The sequence below is a fragment of the Theropithecus gelada genome, chromosome X, assembly GCF_003255815.1.
Source record: "Theropithecus gelada isolate Dixy chromosome X, Tgel_1.0, whole genome shotgun sequence".
Classification (NCBI taxonomy): Eukaryota; Metazoa; Chordata; class Mammalia; order Primates; family Cercopithecidae; genus Theropithecus; species Theropithecus gelada.
This window is the reverse complement of record NC_037689.1, coordinates 92044750-92059168: the sequence shown is the minus strand read 5'-3', so window position 1 is coordinate 92059168 and position 14419 is coordinate 92044750. Positions and strand designations below refer to the sequence as shown.

The 14419-nt window shown below is 45.9% G+C and overlaps 1 protein-coding gene across 1 annotated transcript; it reads right to left on the bottom strand.

Moving 5' to 3' along the window:
- Nucleotides 1-4603: 4603 nt before the first annotated feature.
- Nucleotides 4604-10247, bottom strand: LOC112615827 (doublesex- and mab-3-related transcription factor C1). Its single transcript, XM_025372728.1, has 7 exons — nucleotides 10000-10247; nucleotides 8234-8391; nucleotides 7876-7934; nucleotides 7428-7561; nucleotides 6469-6529; nucleotides 6137-6284; nucleotides 4604-5152 (listed from the first exon to the last, which is right to left on the bottom strand). Exons 2-7 carry the CDS (start codon nucleotides 8295-8297, stop codon nucleotides 5040-5042), a joined length of 579 nt encoding a protein of 192 aa, XP_025228513.1. The 5' UTR covers nucleotides 8298-8391; nucleotides 10000-10247; the 3' UTR covers nucleotides 4604-5039.
- Nucleotides 10248-14419: the final 4172 nt, after the last annotated feature.

The window sequence follows — 14419 nt, the reverse complement described above, 5'->3', positions numbered from 1 at the left end:
TCACTGGAATCCCTTCTTGGTTTTACAAGGGCCAATGTGCTGTAGCTTGTCCAGTGATCTCTACAATTCTCACAGAGGTACTTAGATTTATATAATGTTGTTAACCTAATGTCTCTATCAGGGAAGGAGGGCCTGTAGCTTTCTTGACTGCTGTCATGCTGATATCACTCCCATGGGGCAACTTTTTAACAAGTGGTATTGGAAAAATGGGATCTCTTCCTCACACCATACACTAGGATACATTTCAAGTGGACCGGAGTTTACAGTGTGACAGGAGACAATCTTCTCTACATTTAGAGTGGGAAATCTTTCCTAGCTATGTCTAAAAACCCAAAAGGTATAAGGCAAAATGTTGATAAAGTTTATTAAGGAAACATAAACTGCTTTTGCATGGCAAACAATGAAACAAAACACTATCAATGAGGTAAAATGATTCATGACAAACAGGAAAAATGATTTACGACTTATATCAGAAGAAAAGGTAAATGTCCTAATATATCCCTAAGATACAAAGAACTTTTCTTGGAAAGGAGAAAATGCCAAGGCCCCTATACTAACTGGGCCAAAACTGTAAACTAAAAGTCCATAAGAATAAAGAAAACAGGAATTTTTCTTAACCATATGGAAAAGATGTGCGACCTTGCACATATGAAGGGAAATGCAAGTTAACATATGCACTAATATGTCATTTATCTCCTATCAGATGGGCGAATTCAAAAATCTGGCAATACTACTGGTGAGATGCTGGGAAAACTTTCTCTCTCCGATATTGATGGGGAAAAGGCAAACGGTCCATCCTTCTTGAAGAGGTATTTGACAGTAATGAGCAAGACACCCTGTGTTTTCACCTTTTAAGCAGCAATGGTACATCTAGGGATCAATCCCAAAGACGTAGTGATATAAAAATTGCTAAAGATTATGTCAGGAGCCTATCCATTGCAGCCATATTTAAAATAATAGCAAGAGCCAGGTGCGGTGGCTCATGCCTGTAATCCCAGCACTTTGGGAGGCCGAGGCGGGTGGATCACCTGAGGTCAGGAGTTTGAGACCAGCCTGGCTAACATGGTGAAACCCCGTTTCTACTAAAAGAAAAAATAAAATAAAATAATAGCAAGAATAGAAACAACCAGAGTGTCCATCAATAGAAGACCAGTTGACCACACCATGGTAGGTCCACACAATGGGGTACCCTCTAGCGGTTGAGAGGAGTGAGGGATGTCTCCAGGGAGGATTGTGGAGTGATCCCAAGGATTTCTTTATTTTCTGAGGTGGAGTCTCGCTCTGTTGCCCAGGCTGGAGAGCAGTGATGCGATCTTAGCTCGCTGCGGCCTCCGCCTCCCAGGTTCAAGCAATTCTCCTGCCTCAGCCTCCTGAGTAGCTGGGATTACAGGCGCCCACTACCACGCCTGACTAATTTTTGTATTTTTAGTAGAGACAGGGTGTTAAACCATGTTGGCCAGACTGGTCTCAAACTCCTGACCTCAAGTGATCCACCTGCCTCGGCCTCCCAAAATGTTGGGATTACAGGCGTGAGCCACCACGCCGGCCTCAAGGATTTCTCTTTTTTCACTTTTAGTAACTTTGTTTATTCATGTGTCTTTAACCACTTCAGTACATGCATTACATTGTAGCTACCACATCTACTCACTGAAATAACACAGTTCTCAACATGGGGAACAAGTGGCATTTATAGAAACTTTTCTTATATGTGTGACTTTAAATGCTTCACAAGATGCATAATAGTGTGGTCAGTACATCCATTCACTGAAATAACACTGTTCTCAGCTTGGCGATCAAGTGGCCTCAAGGATATGTTTTTAAGTTTTTTAAAAAGGCAAGGTGGAGAAGTTTATGTGTTAATAGCTTATGCAGCATTTATCTAAGCAGGAGGAGGGAGTGTAGTGAACGTCAGTCTCTCTAAAGAGAGAGAGAGAGATACAGATCCCATGGCCAGGCAATACCAGTTGCCCCCGTTTCTTTAGCCTTTAAGAAATCTGTTGACAAAATAGAAAAGAGAAATCTGTTGAATATAACCCTGTATGGATGGGTTTTGCTAATTCTGAGATCCCTACCACTCACCTCTACCCGACTTTGGCCCCCTCCAAGAATGCACATCCACACATAAATGGGAATTCCGCTCAATATCTGTCCCAGATCTTTCCATTTTTAACTTTAAAAATAGCACTTTCCCACACATTTTAGGCTTTTAGGCTGTTCTTGGTCAGAAACCAGCAGTAGCAGCCCTTTATGGCCCTGCAGTGTTAGTGGAACCTACTTTGGAAAAGCCGTCTTTCTGGGCAAGGGTTGAAAGTGGCAGAGTGCTGGAGCTGGCTCTTACCGGAACATCAGAGCCAACCATAAGATTTTCAAGAATTTCGTGAGCCAGTTGTTAAATACAGCCATTATTAAAAACTACATTATATAAACTAACAATCAGATCAATTATATTGAAAACAAACATAATATATGCTAAAAAAATATCAATCCCTAATTATTTTTCTACTTTGTACTGTTATCTGTGTTCTCATGGTTATTTACATTTATGGTATCCGAATGGTAAAAATATATCTCTTCCCAACTCTACATTCACTGATATCACTTTGATATCTTGCATTCAGCAAGTGCAACAACCCAGGGCATTTCCCCCAACCTTCCTTCCCCCTGAGAGCCAGTTGCTAAACCTGTACCTGCACACTAATGTTTGAAATTGATCCACTCTACAGAAGCTCTGATGTGATGGGTATGCTCAGATCTAACCAATGCTGTTACGTGACATACACGAGTCAAGACATAACTCACAGTGCTCTATACAGTGATGTTTTAAATCTATGAACTGGGGTAGTACACAGCAAAGGGAAGAACATGAAAAAGGTTTGATATTTAACATTCACAAAGATGTCCTTAGATGCAAAAAATACACCGTCATGAGACTTTTGAAAAAGTCTGTGTGTGTATGGGTGGAGGGGGGGCATCAGGAAAATAAAAGGGCACAGGGAAAAGGGCCTCACTCCTTCCCCTGATGCCCATCACTTTATTTCTGTTTTTCCTCCCTCTTCTCATGCCACATCCTTTAACCAAAATATGCCTCCTCTTTTACCCAAGTCAACTGTGGGACTGTGGTGTGCCTAGGACACAATTTCATAGCAGGATCTTAGTCCTCTTCCAGGTACCACCGCTTCATTCCTCCAGAAATATGTGGACTTGTTCATCCATCACTACGAAAGGAGGGGCTTGGGGATCATTCGTTCGAGTAACAAATCAGGGAAGGAAGGAAGGTATGAGATGGACTTCAGTCTAGTCTTGCTCCAAGTCTGAGTGACTTTGCACGTTTGTTTCTCTGCCATCAGATCAAGAATATAAGAATCCTGACTTCTCGGGGTCTCAAAAAAGAAAGGACAAGTTGTAACTGGATGTCATCCGAATCAATCGTCTTGGGTAAAGTACTGGGAGGGAAGAAAGGAGGGAGCTAATAGCAAGGAAAAGGGCCCATATCGAGGCATGTCCAGTTGAGCTTTCTTTCTGCCTGGTGGGGGTCTCCAGGTCTTCATTCGTTTAGAATATCAGCAGAGGACTGGGAAACCACTGCAGGTAATAAAGAGCTGATCGATTACTACATATTGTTACCTTGAGTAAGAAATAAAGGGACTATTTTGGAAAAACCCTCTGACTGATGTTTGTTGCTTTGAGTTTTGAGCCTTTTATTCAATGCTTTATTAAAAAATCGAACTATTAGCTGATTCAGGGCCTGGTAAAGACAAGGGAGAGTTCGCTGATCTTTGGCTAAAAATTTCCCCCAAACCACTTTTGCAAGTCACTGTCATTCTTTGAGTGTGTTTCCTCATCGGCAAAATGGCAATAATAATGCTTAACTTGCAAAGTTGCCGTGAGGCTGTATGTGCTTAGTGCGGTGAGCACAAAATAAATAAAAGGTAGTGGTGCTTCCTCATATTTCATGGGTCCTTCAAAAATAGGGTCTGAGTCTAATTCATTTCCCCTGTTTGATTCTTCTTGTCCTGAGTGGCCTCAGTTTCCTCCACTGTAAAATTCACATTGGTCTAGAATAAAACCGGCATTTCCATTGGGCAAAACTGTCCTTCATGGAAGTTTGGTTTGGCCCAGATATAGGGCTTAAAGAAGAAACCCGAGCCAATGCTTACAAGTTGAGTGATTTTATACAGAAATCTAGAATTCCATCTTCTCGTGAAAACCCAGCCAATTTGGCCACCATGAGTCGCTGCATGGCAACAATTGCCTAGAGCCAAGTAGCAGCTGCCCGCTTACGTAGAGCACACACTGTCAGTTTGGCCAGAGCCCATCGGGCCTGCTCTACTCATTTACATGATCTGCTTGATCCTACAGACGTTGCCACTTATGACCCTCTGGGTGACTGGAAACAGTCTATGCCAGGCAGAGGGTAGGTACTTAATTGCTCAATGAATAAATACCTTACTCTTTTTCCTCTACCATTTTCTTATCTAGCCATGTTAGGAAATCTCAGTTATCGGATAAGGTGATTCTCACTTGGAAACATGAATTGAACAAATCGGTTAGAGTCGGGATAGTCTGGGTTATACTGTGGTAACAAACAACCCGTATATCACAGTGCCTTATAACAACAAGGGTTTATTATTTGTTCACGTACATAAACCTAGACACAAAGTGAAAACATCTTCATGTTTCCACAGGCATGGGTACGCACATGAGTGCACAGGTATGTCAGCAATCACAAGACGAATAAAAACTCTGGCATATGAACCCACACAGAATCCCACTGAGAGACTGATCAACTTAGATTGCACAATCCTGTCTTTACGAAACAGAAAAAGGCCCCGGCATCCAAAAGAGTGAGGGATAGAGGTACAAGAATATCCACCTTCAGTCAAGGAATTGCCCCATATAATAAAAAGCTTATAAAACACCTGAAGGTTTAAAAAAAAAAAAAAAAAGATGTTAAGCGTTTTGGACGTTAACCATTTTGCACATTCAGAAACTGGATACTAAATAGGCAGTGCTCTGTTGAGGCCTCCTCCCCTGGGTTCCTAGCTCAAGAGGGAGATGCATCCCAGATGTCCAATAGGCAGCGAGATGGAGCTGGCTGGCCTGAGGCGGAGAGAGGGGCTGGGAGGCTGGAATCCTTTATCTCCAGCAGGAGCTGTGGACAGAAAGGAAGGGGCCAGAGCCAGGTCACATCCACATCCCCTTCCAGATCTACTCGTTTTATGTGTCCCGCCCAACCAAAGATTTGTCACCTGGCCTGTTGCATAGACCTCTTCCTCTCTGATTTCCCCATCTCCCATCTCGCCTCCCCCAATCCTTCCATCAAATCCACCACAAGTCTTTTTGTCAAGCTCGGGGTCTGTGAAATTGTTCTCCCTAGCTCAGAAAACGTTCCCTGGCTCCTCACTACCCACAGTTGCTGGTCCAGCCTCCTAAGCCTGACCTGTCAGACCTCTGTGATTGGTACCCTCTCCAGCCTCATCCCTTTCTGTTCCAGCAGTCCCTCCAGGGGTGTTTCTTCACTGACACACCATGCTCCATTCACCATTTTGATCTGGGAATGCCTAGCCTTCCCTCCCAGCCTCCCCAGTTGTTTATCCCCCTCGGAGCTCCTCCAGCCCCTCTTCTTTGGGCACATCGTTAAAATTTGACCACAAAACACAGCTTGCCAGGGCATCCAGGCTTCACTTCTAGACTGGATGCTCTCGGAAGGCAGAGACCAGACCTCCTTCCAGACCAAGCCCTTTATCACCTCTGTATGTCCTCCCCAGACCACAGTAGGCCACAGGGGGCTGAGCATAGACCCTGGGCTGAAAGTCAAGAAGGCCGGTTCTTCCACTTGATATGCTGCATGCATATCAGAGAGGGCAAGTCCCTGCCACTCTCAGGGCCTGAACTTCCTTCTTTCTTGACATCAGGGCACTGAACGCTTGCTGTTGCGCACAAAGCTCGATAAACCGAAGATTCAGTAAACAGCACTCAACTACCATCTCGGGAGTCATACTGAGGAGCTTGGGTGCCTGGCCCCAAGGAGATTCAACTTACTGACTCTGATTTTTCAGCTAGAACCTGCTTACCACAACGACCCCCATTCCCCAGCTATTCCCACCCTGTGTTCTCCTTTCAGGGAGCAGGCTACCTGGTGGGTTGCAAGGCTGGTGCAGGGAGATGGAGTCAGGAGGGGCTTGGGCAGAGTTTCTCAGAGTCAGCAGAGCCTCAGCGGCCTCCAGTTTCCGCTGCCACTCTGAGTGGGCAGAAACCAAAGCCTGGTCAGAGACTTTGGGGACCTGCAAAGGAAAGTGCGTGAGAGAATAGGCACTGGGAAACTACACCTCTTCCCAATACGACAAGTGCCCCTTCAGCCCCGTGTTCCCTCAACCTCCTCCCCCACCCCCACCAAGGCCTTCTGCTCTTCCCATCCACTAAACTCCATCCCTCCCAGGGTTCTGGACCCCACTACTTTCCCAGGACCTGTGGCTGCAGTAGAAGAGGGTCAAGGGTGGCACAGGGCTGGAGGATCAGAGTTGAGCATCTAGAAACAAGGAAAGGAGAGGCCAGGGGATTAAATCCACTGGTGGACACATACTATCAGTAGACAGAAAGAGGGGCAGGATTTTGCAATATCTGGATGTGTGAATCCCCATGCCTGCTGGACCATTAGTCATTGTGGCTGGGACAAGTCCCTTCTCCTGCTTGGCCAGGTTTCTTTTCCATACCTCTTTTTCCTGACAGGGACGCTTATTCCTACCAGCTCTTTCCTTCCCAGGGCAATGGTGAAAATCATGGGAAATTACAGGTGTCCGTGTTTTAATTTGCAAAGCACCTGGAGAGATGTGATTACTGTCCCTGTTCAGGGACTGGTTCTCACTTCCATATTGCCCAGTCCCCATGGGTCTTGAAGGACAAGCATGGCTCGTCTCCAGGAAGCTTTCTCTAATGGCCTCTGGACTTTGCCCTGGGCCTCTGTGGCCCTCACCAGCGTGGACCCCACCTTTCAGCAGGACCTTCTATCCCATCCACCTGTTTCATGTGGAATAACAACCCCCATTTGTTGAAGCCCTACTATGTGGCAGGCCTTGTGCCAGTTCTCTTTTCAATGCTATGGGTATAAAATATTGTCCTCAGTATATCCATAGGGAAATGGAGGTTCAGACACATAAAGTCACTTGTCCCAAGTCTCACAAATAGAAAATAGCAAAGCTAGGAGAGCCCTGTCCTCGCCCGTTAGTATTACATGCTGCCTTGTCCTCCTCCTTCTTCTCCTCCTCCTTTTCTTCCTCCTCCTCCTCCTCCTCTTCCTCCTCCCCCCCCCCTCCACTTCCTCCTCCTCCTCCTCCTCCTCCCGCTCTTCCCCTTCCATCTCCCATGGCATCAAGCACAAGGTTAGGCACACAAGACACAACCTGCTCCATGGTCCTCACTCTACTCACATGCTGGGCAGGGCAGGGGGCCTGTGGGGATCTCCAGAAGGAGAAACCAGTTGCTGCTCCAAGGTCACTGGAGTACGAGGCAGAGACAAAGATTCTGGGGCCTGGCCAAGCAGCAGAGCCCCTTGGGAGCTCCCCTGCAGGGGCAGAGAGCACAGGTTGCAGTCAGGTACCAGGCCGGCCATGGAGAGAGGAGGTGTGGACATCTTTTGGGATGAGGATAGGAGCCTAGAATGTCAGAGCTCTGAAGACCTTGAAGACCAGCCAGTCTTACCTTTCATTTTGCAACTGGGGAAATTGAGGCCCAGGGAGGAGAAGTGATTTTTCCCAAGGTCACATGGTGAGCTGGTGATAGGATTGGAGATGAAACCCATATCCTTGGGACACAGTGAAAGATGTCTGGACAGTGGCTGGGTGGGAGCCTGCCCGACTGGTCACCGACTCTCCTTACCTCCTCGGAGGCTGTGAAGATGTGGGTCTCGGGCTGCAGCATGTTGTTCTCCTTCCCAGCTGTGAAAGACCAGGAACAGCTTTGATGAGTCTTTCCCCCAACCCCACCCCACTTCACCCCACATCCAGTCTCAGGTCTCATCTCACCAAGGAGCTCTTCAGTTCCCTTGTCCCCCAGCTCTCTCCTTCCTGCAAACACTCGGTAGATAACATTGATGACATTTTGCACCTGGGCAAACTAAGGTCCGGGGAGCAACTTGCCCCAGGTCACACTGCAATTCTGTGACAGGACTGGTGACAGAACTACTCATGCTTCCTCCACCCAAACTCTGGCTCCCTCCCTGGCCAGAAACACTCACTGAGGACTCCCGCTCTGATGGTCAAATTCCTGACACGGATGGGAGCTTTGGGAGGGGCAGCCATACTCCTTATTGGTCCTTGAGCCAGGTGTCTCTTTGGCCGTGCCCGCTGCTCCCTCTTCAAGGCACTCACAGCAGGCAAGACCCTGAGGTGTTCTCTGAAGTAAAGGATTGCGGGGCTAAGGTTAGTCCCATTTAGAGAAGGTCTGGGCCCTCCCCATCTCAGACACCATACTCATGAGAAGAGGGCACAATTGTGACACTCGCAGGCCTGGAAGAGGCAGAAATGCTTGTGGCCGCTGATTTGGGCAGTAATACCATGGTCGTGGCAGCGGTCACAGCAACCTATAGCTCTTCTGGGGCCAAGCTGAGTCCCCCATGGGGCTCCAGTCTCACGCTGTGCATTCAGAGTCAGAGGGGCAGCAGGGTGCAGCAGGTATTTATTTGGGATCCATGCTTCTAGGGTCAGGAGTGGAGGTCAGAATGGCCACATGATCCCCTACCCCCAGCGTACTTCCTCTGCCCTTGGAAAACCCTATCTGAGGTGGCTGAATGCTCCTTCTCCATCCTTCTCACCGCTGGAATCGTATTGCCTTCCCTCCCCTTCTTCTCCCACGGTTTTCACCAGCCTTCACTGCGACCTCCTTGCTCATGTTGCCTCCTTCACAGAAGCCCCAATCACACATAGCCCCTTCCCGAGAAACTCTTGGCAAGGATCCCATACCCATTCAATGCAGTCATTATTCTCCTTGCTTACCATCACTTCACCACAGACCCCACTTTCAGGCATGCACATGCACTCCCGTGCCCTCTTCCACCATTACTACACCCCCTTCTTGTGTATCATCCTGCACTCTGCCAAACCCAGGTATTATTCCTGGCATCCACTTCAACAATTCTCTTCCGAACCTCCTGCATTCATTCACTCCCCACAAAGGATTTTGTGCCCCCAGCACTCAATTCCATTGTCAGTCTCTTCTATGCCCTATATTCAATTTTCCCCTCACATTTCGTGCTGATTCATGCTGATTTTTTTTCTTGTACCCCACCTTACACTTAATTATTCCCTTGCTCCCCCTTTGAACTGATTTCCCTCTTGTATCCCATGAAATCGTATTGTTCTCCTGGATCCCTGGCCCTCTTTCAGTTATTAATTTCATTCATCCCTTCATGCATCCCCTTGATTCTTCTTCTTTTTTTTTTTTTTTTTTTTTTTCTTTTTTCTTTTGAGACGGAGTTTCGCTCTTGTTACCCAGGCTGGAGTGCAATGGCGTGATCTCGGCTCACTGCAACCTCTGCCTCCCGGGTTCAAGTGATTCTCCCGCCTCATCCTCCCGAGTAGCTGGGATTACAGGTGCCTGCCACCACGCCTGGCTAATTTTTTGTAATTTTTAATAGAGACGGGGTTTCACCATGTTGGCCAGGCTGATCCACCCGCCTCGGCCTCCCTGGGTGCTGGGATTACAGGCATGAGCCACCGGGCCCGGCCGATTCTCTTGATTCTTCATTCAGCAGGTACCTGTTGAGCCTCCTATGAAGTGTCAGGTTCTGATCTAGCCAATAGGGAACTCCTCAGTGCAGTAGTGTTTCTCTTGGACTGACACACCTTTTCTGCTTTCATGCAAACCCACACATTCCCTCCACAGTCTCCCCCAACTCTTCCATATTCCTCTCCACACTTCAACAATTTTTCTGGAGCACACCATCTCCCCCCACCCCCACCCCACCCCACACCACACACACAGTCCCACCACCCTGGAGTGCACCACTTCCTCAGGAAGCCCAATCATCCACTCCCTCCCGGACCTCTGAATCAAAAGTAGTCCCATGAGCCCTGCCTCACTGGCCAAAGGCCGGGGCTCAGGGGGCTGGAGCAAGGGGTCCTCCCAAAAGGGATTCCGGGACAGCTGAGGGCGCGATGGGACATCAGGAGCAGATGGGAGTTCCCTGCTGAGGTAGCAGAGAGGGGAAGGTAGCAGAGTTGGGAATCTGGCTCAGGAGGGTGGGAGGAAATAAGAGGCGTGGAGAACGAGGGCCTAATTCTCATGTCAACCTGTGGTTGCCCCAGCCTCCAGCAAGTCAGAACCAGTCAGAGGGTCTGAGGGAAGATCCAGCTTCCGCTTCCCTTCCCGCCCTTGCCACAAAGGCCAGTGAGCTCTTGCGCTGCCTTCAACCTCCCGCCGCTGTGGCTGGCGACCAATGAACTTCGAGATCTCTTGAGGCTCACGTTCTGAGGTCACGCCCCCTTCACCTCCATGTAGCTTCTCCTGCTCCCTGTACTAGGTCAGTCAAGAAATCCTGAAGTGATCGTTGAGCTCTATACTCCCCAAAGCTTGTTTCCCAGATTGGTCTCCCTTTGGGTGTGAAATATTTCGTGTGCATGCATTTTTAACTCACGTACTTGGTATTTTGTAATTTACCTTTTAAAAATTCAGCATGTGATTAAAGATCGATCCATATTTCTGCGCCGCGGATTCCCAATCAGTGGTGACTTTGCAACCCCCAGGGGACGATGCTTGGAAACACTTTCGTCCGTATTTGTCTCTGTTTATGAACTCCCTGTAATGTTCCACAGATAAATGTGTCTATTCCTGTGCCACTACTAAATTGTCCTAAATTTTTTCACTTCATGATACATCTTGACATCGGCTAGGGCAAGTTCCTGCATGGTATTCATCATCTCCAAACACGTCTTTGCTATTTTTTGCCTTTTTGTCCCTCCGCATGAATTAGTGTGCAATGTCAAGTCTCCCCAGACTCAGTTGTAACAGATTTGGATTGCATTTTCACTGAATCTGTGGATCAGTTAGGGGAGAATCCGCTATCTGCAGAATACTCAGCCTTCCTATTCACCAACTTGGGATGTCTCCACTTACGTGGGCCCTTAATGTTTTAATCTTTCAGTTCAGTTTTTAGTTTTATCTTTTGGATATTTAGATCTTGCACATCATTCATTGTATTTATTCCAAGATACTGTAGATCGTTGCTGTGCTTGCACTTGATGTCTGTTTAAAAGGACAATTTCCATTTGGATCTAATTTACAGAAACGACTTTAACTTTTAAAAACGTGACTTGATCTTAAAGTCAGTCAACATGCTAAACTCTGTAGTAGGCGTTCTGGGATTATCTGTGAGTTTATGCATAGTAGAAATAGAATTGAAGTTATGGGGTTTTTTTGTTTGCGATTTTTGTTTTTTGGTTGGTTGTTTGGTTGTGTTTTAACTGCGCTGGCTAGGAAATCTAGTACAAGATCTAATAGCGACAGCAAAATTGGGCTTCTTTGGGTTGTTCCGGATTTTAAAAGGAATGCTGCCAGCATTTCCATATTAGTATTGTTTCCTTGTGTTTTCCTTACCTTTTCCTTTCATTTCCTTTTCTTTCCTTTCCCTTCCTTTCCCTTCCTTTCTTCCCTTTCCTCCTTCCTTCCTTCCTTTCTTCTTCCTGTCTCCCTACACCACGCCACCCCCACCCCCGCATGTCTTACGCCTTTTGTCCTCCTTCATAAATTAGCATGCAATTTCAAGTTTCCCAAAAATTCGGTTGTAACCGATTTGGATTGCATTTTCACTGAATCTGTGGATCAGTTATGGGAGAATCCACTATCTCTAGAGTACCTGGCCTAAGTAACTTCCAGGTTTTTTCCAAAACCTTCAGCAAAGTTTATCTTATAATCCAAACGGTTAAAAAATCATAAATGTATATCTTAATGAGTTTTCTATCTCTTTCTTTCTTTTCCTTTCTTTCTCTCTTTCTTATCCTTTCTCCCTTTCTCTCTCTCTCTCTCTCTCTCTCTCTCTGTTTCTCCTTCCTTCCTTCCTTTATTCCTTGGGTTGCTTTCTTTATTTGATTTGTAAACAAAGATGAAACAAAAAAGCAGCCCCTCACTCTGTCACTCAGGCTGCTGAAGTGCAGTGTCGGTGATCTTGGCTCACTGCAACCTCCACCTCCTGGGCTCAAGCAATCCTCCTGCCTCAGCCTCTCAAGTACCTGGGACTACAAGCACACGCCACCATCCCCAGCTAATTTTCGTATATTTGGTAGAGACGGGGGGTTTCGCCATGTTGCCCAGGCCATCGTGAACTCCTGGGCTCAAGCAGTCCGCCAGACAAAAGTGCTGAGATTACAGGTGTGAGCCACCAAGCCAGGCCTCTTAGTGAGTTTTCAAAAATTAAATATACGCATGCAATTAGTATCTAGAACAAACAACAAAATATATGAGCAACACATAAACCTCTCTCGGGTCCCCTTCCAGTTACAGCTTTGCTAATGTCAAACCAGCTTTCCTCTCCCATAGTAAATGTAACTTAGCTATGGTGTATTAATTTTTTTGTATATGGTGCATTAGAGCAGTGGTCCTAAAACACTAGCTTGATTATCAAGCCCCAGAGGGCTTGATAAAACAAAGACTTCTGAGCTCCATATCTGTATTCTCAGATAACAAGGTCTGGGGTGGGACCCAGAGTTTGGTTGGCTTTGCTTTTTCTCTTTTCTTTTCTTTTCATTTTTCTTTTCTTTTCTTTGTCTTTTTTTTTTTTTTTTTTTTTTTGACGGAGTTTCACTCTTGTTGCCCAGGCTTGAGTGCAATGACGCGATCTCGGCTCACTGCAACCTCTGCCACCCGGGTTCAAGCGATTCTCCTGCCTCAGCCTCCCGAGTAGCTGGAATTACAGGCATTCACCACCACGCCCGGCTACTTTTGTATTTTCAGTAGAGATGGGGTTTCTCCATGTTGGTCAGGCTGGTCTTGAGCTCCTGACCTCAGGTGATCCACCAGCTTGGGCCTCCCAAAGTGCTGGGATTACAGGCGTGAGCCACCATGCCGGCTGAGTTTGCCTATCAAACAAGTTCCCTGATGATGCGAACACTGCTGGTAAGGGACCACATTTTGAGAACGAAAGCACAAGAGAGGATAACATAAGGAACCTCCAAATATCCATCTCCCAACTGCAACCATTAAAGACTCATGGCCAATCACATTTCATACATATCCTCTCCCCTCCCCGTCCTCCAGATTATTTTCAAGCAAATATCAGAAATCAAAAAAGTACAAAAATCATATGTGGATATCTTAACGTGTCTTATTTGATTTGTAAACATTTCAGTGCATAACTCTAAATATGAGGAATCTATTTTCCTCAACGTTTCATTTTGAAAATACACAAAGCTGAGGGGGTAATACAGTGAACAATCTTATGCCTAGATTCACATTATCTCATTGCTTTAGCTCTCAGTAATTTTTTTTTCTTGCTTAAACACGTAACAGTTTCAAACACTTCAACCAGTTACTTCAGCATGCACCTCCTAAACACTACAATGTACTCCTATGAAACCACAGTGCCATTATCACATTGAAGAAATGTAACAATGAAGGGGTAACATCATCCAACTTCACATACAGTTCATATTTAAATTTCACCAAATGTCCCCGTAATATCCTTTTGAAAGACTTTTTGGGGGATCAACAATCCAGTCAAGCATGGTACATTGCACACAGTTGTCATGTCTCTTTAGTGTCCTCTAATTGCAAACAGTACCCCAACCAATTTTTTAAACCTTCCATGACGATGACATTTTTTTCAGAGCTGAGGCCTGTTGTCATGTAAAGTGCCCCACAATACGGGCTGGTCTGATATTTGCCTCTTGTTTATATTTATGTTTGACACTTTGGGCACGAATATTAAGAAGGTGATGAGCAGTTCACATTATATCACATCTGGAGGCTCCTAAGGCCAGTTTCTCTGGTTATCGGTGATGCGGTTTGTATTCTTCAGTTTTATCACTTAATTACGGTATTTTTCAGACAGAGTACTACATTGGGAAGGTACTTTTCTCCCGTTGTGGTTAATAAGTAGTCTGTCATGATATTTCGATGACATGCGGATATTCTGCTCTCCAACAAAATTTTACCTCTTGGCCTTAGTATTCATTCAGGGCTCTTGCCTGATTTGATTATTATTTTGTTGGTTAAAAAAAACGGTGATTTCTCTAATACTATAATTCATTTCTGCTTTTATGGATGGGCATTTTGATGTAAAAAAGCTCATCTCTCCCCCTCCCCCACCTCGTTGTTGTTGATGTTGCATTTGCTGTGGCAGAGAAAGAGTACAAGCTGTTTATTTGTTTTGTTGAAAGAAATGTAAAGAGAAAAAAGGGGACAATATTAAGAGAAAGGTAAACAAATACAT

Bases quoted from the DNA above. Each gene is read 5' to 3' on its own strand.
- LOC112615827 (XM_025372728.1), bottom strand. From the start codon at position 8,297: ATGGCTGCCCCTCCCAAAGCTCCCATCCGTGTCAGGAATTTGACCATC. The intron at 7,935-8,233 runs GTGAGTGTTTCT...GGTCTTTCACAG, and splicing joins CATCAGAGCGGGAGTCCTCA to CTGGGAAGGAGAACAACATG. The intron at 7,562-7,875 runs GTAAGGAGAGTC...CTGCCCCTGCAG, and splicing joins TCTTCACAGCCTCCGAGGAG to GGGAGCTCCCAAGGGGCTCT.